At 39.4% G+C, this 7,645-nt stretch overlaps 1 protein-coding gene across 21 annotated transcripts in view; it reads left to right on the top strand.

Annotated features, from left to right (window-relative positions):
* The window catches only part of EBF3 (EBF transcription factor 3), a 142,690-nt gene that overhangs the window by 130,186 nt on the left and 4,859 nt on the right, over positions 1-7,645 (top strand). For 6 of the 21 annotated variants that reach the window (XM_088476861.1, XM_088476866.1, XM_088476854.1 and 3 more), the window contains exons 12-15: positions 1,710-1,775; positions 2,406-2,583; positions 3,854-4,042; positions 5,385-5,582. In XM_088476861.1, the coding sequence (XP_088332987.1) occupies positions 1,710-1,775; positions 2,406-2,583; positions 3,854-4,042; positions 5,385-5,582 (631 nt within the window). Of the gene's footprint in view, positions 1-1,709; positions 1,776-2,405; positions 2,584-3,853; positions 4,043-5,384; positions 5,583-6,165; positions 6,233-6,707; positions 6,834-7,645 lie in introns of those variants that run through there. The other 15 variants (XM_088476850.1, XM_088476849.1, XM_088476847.1 and 12 more) reach the window with 6 other exon arrangements.

Below are 7,645 nucleotides of genomic sequence, written 5' to 3'. Positions count from 1 at the left end.
CCTGCTTCATGACAAGTATAATTCTTTATTTGTATGCAAAGTAGATGCATGCAACATCAAGCATAGACACCAATTTCAGAGGTAAATGCCCATTCTAAGAGCCATCCATCCGATAACTTTGTGGATTAAGTGCTATTCCTGCGAACGTATGGCGCGCACAAAAAGTGATGCCTGCAGTGATTAATCTTGATAAATAAAAGATCCAGAATAGTAGTATCCTGCAAGACGAGCGAAACATTGAAAGCCTCTGTTCTTTCGGATGCAGAACCAATTTAGTAGGTGAATATGTGGCCGCTTGCTGTCATACATCAGATAGGTGTTTGCATCGGAACGATGAAAGATCGCGTCAACGTGCATTAACCTCTAGGATCTGCCACGCATATGCCTGTTAAAAACGACGCATTCATCTTCAACCCTGTAGACATTGATCATGTCTGGAATCGATGACTTTATTAGTAGGAGAATTATGGCGAGTTAGACGTTTGCAAGAGTAAGACAGGAGATGAGCTGTAGACGCGAAATCAGTACTAGTGGCCAGTCCACAAAGAACTCTCGATTTACGTATTCTAGAACACAGTTAAAAGGAACACATCACTTCGCCTAATTTCCTGTCCAATAAACGTTTCAGGAATTATGTCAGCATTCTCCAAGGGGGAGAGAAGTTAAACAGAAGAGATTTCTAGTAAAAATTAAGTAAACTACTGATTAATCCCTACAATCGTAAAGGGGAGGTAGGCATGCAGGCGTGGATAAGACTAACTGTATGCATCTGTACCCCTAGGCAAAACCACTCTAGTCTCTGAATGCGAAGCCATTTATGAAGTCCTTTACAGCACACAGTCAAAGAGGTTAATTGAAAAATTTCTTAATGTCATTATGAAAAAAAAACTAGATTAACCCAAGTTAATTCACTTTATTGTTCAAAATAAAGAGGAATAAGCATTGAACTCACTTGCAAATTTCGGGCATGAATTAGAGGTGAGATGTTGTCTTTAAGGAGTTTGCCAATTTAATTAAGATATGGAAAATTACTTATTGTTCTTCGCCACTAAAGTGCTAGGAATTAACAAGTGCCTGCACAGCCTGCGCTGTTCATATCTCCGCCATGTGTTTGTTTAATACCCGCAAGACTGCATCGTTAAATCTTCAGCATTTATTTCACTAATTCATCACTGCAGCAACATGATACACAGTCCCAAGCAGACATTGTTGTCAATCACAAGCGAATCGCTGGATCCCAAAATGCTTAATTATTAAAAAGGCGTTTTTTTTTGGGGGGGGGGGTGTACATTTGACTTGAGAGTACTCAACAAAAGGTATATGTGATATAGTAGCCTGCGAGTTGCAGACAGCCTCGAGATGTCGGTGATTAAGCCGCTAGATTTAAAGCGGCAAGTTTTTAAAAGGCATAACCAGGTGAGTTTTGACATTTGAAAAACTGGCATTTTAAATCTAAGGGCTATAAATGTCCAACATCATGTGGCTGCCAGCAGCTTGCAAGTTATTACAAATAGCCCATGGTGTCCAAAATACCAAATTATAATACCTGCCTGGATTGTAATCAGAACAACTTTGACGTACTGCTTGGCTTTGTTTTGTATGACCTCTTTGGCAAACCTGCTGTTACATTTGCCCTAGTGTTACGGTGTTATCCAGGCTACCGTCTGACAATACCATGAACACCTCTTCCTCTTGTGTTCCTCCTGCAGGAAGTATTACTGAAAAGGGCTGCAGACCTCGTCGAGGCCTTGTACGGAATGCCACACAACAATCAGGCAAGTCATTAATGCATGTTTGAAAATCCATTCAGGAATATGCAATTTTAGGAGCCGCAGTGTTCAAGGCTGGCAAGATGTCAATACAATCCTATTTGCAATGTACGCTTTTTTGCCAGCCGCCTTAAGGGCAGTGTAATGTGATGAGAAGCACCGAGGGGGGAAAAAAAGGGAAAAAAGGAAAAAATTCCGCTTCATCTTTTCCGTTCCTCTTCTCAGAGCTCGTTTTCCTATCAGAAATGACAATTAGGTGTAAGGTGCCAAAAGCATAAGCAATCATTAAGACGAAAGAGTAACCTTGAACTCGGTCCAAAATATACAGTGACTAATAGAAAAGCCTGCAGTAAGGCTGCCAAGTGGAGGGAAGAGAAAATATTTGACTAAATTGTAACAGGCATGCCATCGCCCTGAAACAAATGTATATACGCTGTCAGCTTTATTTAATAATTAGCACCGGTTCATGGTCTGTGCAACCCTGTCCGAAATAATGGCTTAAGAGAAAGCGTTGGCCTTTGCACCCAGCACTTCAGCCATCTGATTGTCCTCCTTTGGAATCCCAGGCGGTGACTGTTGAGACAAACACGTATAGTATAACACAGTAACCATCTCTTTCTGTTTACCGCTGTGTAGGAGATAATCCTGAAACGAGCAGCCGACATTGCTGAAGCATTATACAGTGTGCCCCGCAATCACAACCAGATCCCCTCACTTGCCAACACTCCGTCTCACAGCGGGATGATGGGGGTGAACTCCTTCAGCAGCCAACTAGCAGTTAATGTCTCAGAGACCTCTCAAGCTAATGACCAAGGTATGTGGTTATTCTGGGCATCATCCCACCTGCTGCTCATGGTGCCTAGCTAGCATGTATTTATATTGTTTGATGTCATTGCCACATTAGTATTGTTCTCAAACTTTCCTGTGTCAACTTGTATAAACCGCCACACTAGAATCAATATATAACCCCCCCCTACACCACCACTAGGGGAATGGTAAGTACTGTTCCCCTGCACTATTCACCCCCTAACCCTCCTTTCCAGCACCCTAACACTAACCCTCTCTACCCCGCACCCTAACCCTCCCGGTAAGTGCCTAAACCTAATCCTCCCCCCTTATTGCCTAACCGTAACTTGGCCCCCTTAGTGCCTAACCCTAACCTACCCCCGGTGGTGCCTAACCCTAACGCCCTCTGTCTGGAGCCTAACCCTAACCTCCCCCCACCCACAGCCCCCTGGTGTGCTTAAACCTAACCCTCCCCCCCATTACTAACAACTACCTGGCCCCGCTATAATTACGATCAGGATGCCGACTGTGGGGATTCTGGTGTTGGCATCTCTACTGCTTTTGGGATTCCAGCGCCAGTCTTATGGCAGTGGGGATTCTGGCACCAGGATTTCAAGAGCATCCCAGGTGTAGGCATAGTAACTACATCCCCTATTTATTATATTAATATTATAATATCACTTCATTTGCTGAGTAGAATAACTATATTTGCACTTGTTGTTTTGACATTTGAGAAGTGGTAATTACTTCGCTTGGTCGCTAGGATATTTGTGGGTAGAAGGTAATGGCATATGGTATATAAAAGGAAGAAAGGAAGGAATAGAAGTCGTTAGAGGTGGAACACCGCCCTGCCTTTTAAAAACAGCCTTTTAAGATGAAATCCGTGGTAACAAACAAGTTGTTGGCTGTCAGCGATGGCATTTGAAGGTCTTGAAAAGGCGGAAAGTTCATCTTCAATGTTGGTACAAACCAGGAATCAAGCCTGTTGATAATTGCTACTAAGGAGAAATGTGAAAGAAACTGACACAATTGGATCGAAGAAAGCTTTTGTTGGCTGTCTAAGCCTCCCAGAGAATAACGTGGTGTTTGCTCATAGATGATTTAAGTAGGGTTGGTGTGATAAGGTTATCTTAAACTGCAACAGTTGATAGGGCAGTAAGAGGCATTGTGAAGTAAAGCATGTGGGATCAATAAATCTGTGTAGCATTTGATGTGGATTCACGGGGAAGGAAGCAGAAGTGACTATTATAAATGATAGTAACATTATCTTTTGTTTGCTGGGTTGCTGTTTCTCACAGTAGGCTACAGTCGCAACACAAGCAGTGTATCACCACGAGGATACGTTCCCAGCAGCACCCCACAGCAGTCCAATTACAACACAGTCAGCAATAGCATGAATGGCTATGGAAACACTGGAATGCCCAATTTAGGAGTTCCCGGCTCACCTGGGTTTCTCAACGGCTCATCCGCCAACTCTCCTTATGGCAGTGAGTGTTCTTTTTCTTTTCTTTTTTTTATCCTGTAATAATAATTAAGTCTCTTTTTTGTATTTTTTTGTTTGATTTTGTTTCTTTTCTTTTTTTTTTACTTTTTGTTTGCAAGTATTAATTAATTCTGCTATCAGCTACTGGATAAAAGGATGGGTGACTTTGGAGGCTGGACATTTAAAAAGAAAAAAAAAAAAAGGAGAACTAAAACTAGTGATCATGTGTAGTGTGTGCCATTACAATGAACAGTGTGGCTCATACTCCGAAAAAAAATGAATAAAAAATTTGGGATCTCTGTGTCAGATTTCATTATCATGCTCGTGTCTTTGTTCCTGTAGGATGTGCCATGTACGGTGTGAATGTTCTTCATTACAATCAGTTTTATATGGATCATCGTAGTATATTTGATACCATATTTTGTTCTAGTATAAGAATAAGGTAGCATCCAACCAACTATAGAAATCAAGGGGGAAATTATGACCCTAACCCAACATTTTGCCAGCTCGCTCACCCAGGACCAGCATTTCCATGTAAAACCAGAGCATTTACAAATAAACTTAGATTTGCAGCTGTAGACAAAGTAGTAGCTCAGTAACTCATTCCGTGAACAAAAAAAGTGTTAACATGACATACACAAGTTAAAGATTTGTATCGAACATTCACGTCTTACACTTCACTTTAATTGTGAGCTTAGATGTTGATTAGATTCTGGGCTGATAATTGTGCTTAAGGTGTATCCTAATTTAAAGGTTGTCCCGGTGTTCCCACCCTTTAAACCGAGCATTAGTTAGCAGAAAAACAGAAAAGTTCATTTTATAGAAAGGGATGGCATTTAACTTGTTAGAGATTAGATTTTTATGTGACGTTTACATTTTTTACACATGCGCCTCTGGAGATTTTTTTTTCCAGTTTGCAGTTTGCCGGGTGGGTTATACAGGCGCTCTCGTGCAACACCCAAGCATTTTGCGGTGCACTTTTTTTTTTTTAAATGATGTCCTCAGTGTTAACAGCCGTGTGTCCAGTATATCAAAAATCCTTTCTGTGCCTAGACGTAACAATCATTCTCAGTTCTCTTGTTTAAAATAAAAAAAAATCCCTTGTACGATGCTCCTTACATAGACCCCAAATTCTTTTATCCAGGGAGTGTCGGTGCCCGCATATTTATTTTTATTTTGACAAATTTTTACATATTTTTTTGCTTTATTTTTTTGTTTTGTTTTGTTCCCGAGCTCACAAGGCAAGGCCGTATAGCTCTATTTTTTTTTTCATGTTTTGCCATGGGGGAAGGGGCAAAAAAACAACAACCCCTTTTTGAGTCCTGATTATTTTTGCTTTATTGCAGTAGTACCGTCAAGTCCTACAATGGCAGCCTCTTCGGTCACCCTCCCTTCAAACTGTAGCAGTACACACGGCATTTTCTCATTTTCACCTGCAAATGTCATCTCTGCAGTAAAACAAAAGAGTGCGTTTGCTCCAGTCGTCAGGCCCCAAGCTTCCCCTCCACCATCCTGCACCAGTGCAAATGGCAATGGACTTCAAGGTGAGTTGTGTTTCTAATGGGATTTGACTTGTACGAGTATATTCTGTGTTAGCCCCATAGACTGACTTGTTCAGTCATTCAGAGCCAGATCAGGATTATACAGGAACCTAACTACAGCAGGTCCTTCATTAGCCTTCAATGCCCCTAGATCCTCTAACTTCTATCTCCATCCACCAACTATAAAGATCATTATCTGGGACAGCTGGCTCTGCAAGGAGACAATGCAGCTTAGAGGTACAGAGAGATAATTAGAGGCAAAAATACCAGATCATATAAAGGATTTTTTCTATGTAACTTTGTTTTAGTGGTGCTTCTCCCCATAATACTTTAGAATCCTAAGCACTTGCCTAGTTTGCCATGTTGTTAATTCTTTGGTGGGATGGTTTGGGTCATTTTTGTGTGCATATTGTTGGAACAGATGTAATCATATGAGGCTAAAGCCCCTTACCCACCCCTTATTTTTTAACTTCTAATTGTCTGAAAAAATGGATTAGACTGTATTATAAGTGTTCAAGTCCATGATATATATGATACTATACAATGCTGCAGGATATATGCTATCAAGTATTTTCTTATTTTTCAGACATGTATTTCACTCCCACTTTCCCAAAATCTTGAAATTCGTAACGATAGAACAAGTGCTGCATAATGTGAGATATTTTCATCTTTTAATGTTGCATAAAGAGAACGTTTTCCATTGAAATATGTGTCTTTCTAAACACCCGCATCCATCGTTCCTTCCAGTTGAGAGGAGTATAGAACTTTTTTTTTTTTTTTTTATTAAATATATTTGAGTTTGTGCAAAAAAAAAGTGACATTTGCAACACTAGCAAATTGGTTATATACAATTCAGGAAGGATACATATCAATTTACTAATGTAGCAAAGGCAAACTGATATTGTGGACAAACAAATGTATTTCATAATGAAAAAAAAAAATTATAGGATTTATTTTTATGACCTTAAAATCCTACTAACCTCTAAGCCTCCGAGTTCTCTGTTTAAATAAATTGATTCTGAAATGTATTATTTAAATGTTGTCTTCAAGCTTTACAGAAGACACAGCTATATTTGAGTGAAAATCTGAATATTTCTTATTTTTTTTTCTAAATATTTTTAAATGTAGAATCTGGAGAGGAAGATGGTTGGGGAGGGTATACTGCATGTATGGGAGGTGGCATCTCTTTCCTTTTTCCATTTGGCGTTTACTTTGAAAATGGCACAAAACACCAGAGACTTCATGATTCAAAATGTATGTACAATCAAAATATAGTATGTTTAAATTTTAACGGTAGAGACCTCATTATGATTTGCATGAACCATTATCCAGTCTCTCCCATAGTGCTTTGCAGGCAACATTAGATTTGGTATGGAGCTGCCACTAGTATTTTCCGCCTAGGGTCTAGTGACATCACTGAATCACTGGCTCATGGGGAATTAATAGGTTACATTGCCGTGGATAATGGTACAATCCAACAAAATGGATGCCTCTACTGTTGTGGAACTGGCTGGTCTAATTTAAATATGAAATAAACAAGACTTCATTTCTGAAAATTATATAAAAATATTACGTTTAAATGTCACCTCTGCATAGCTAAAATTTATTGAGTTCATTGGAAATATAACCCTTATGTGTATTCAGCTTATTTCACATATTTTTGTGAATGTCACATGGAACAAAACTTGTGTAAAACATGGTCACTCCACCCACCAATAATACGTTTTTGGCAACTGATATACAGTACATGTGATTTTGATTTTAAATAATGTCTGCCATGGCTTGTTCTCCACCTCAAAAAAAGATGTCTATTTGACATGCTGAGAGAGATCCTGGCAATGTGATGCACTTTAATGGATAGAAATAATAAAACTTCTAAAAAGTGGAAATTTTGCTCATGGCAACTAATCAGTTACTAGCTATCATTTTTGTAGTATATTCTAGAAAATAATAGTTAGAATGCGATTGGCTGCTATGCGGAGTTTTTCCTTTTATAGAAGTTTAGTAAATCTACCCTCCAAGTATGTGAAGTAAATTCAATAAGATGTATTCTTGAAACAGTGTTC

Source organism: Taudactylus pleione, unplaced genomic scaffold, assembly GCF_031769625.1.
Source record: "Taudactylus pleione unplaced genomic scaffold, aTauple2 ptg000198l, whole genome shotgun sequence".
NCBI lineage: Eukaryota > Metazoa > Chordata > Amphibia > Anura > Myobatrachidae > Taudactylus > Taudactylus pleione.
The sequence above is the reverse complement of the archived record's forward strand: the minus strand, read 5'-3'. Positions and strand labels throughout refer to the sequence as shown.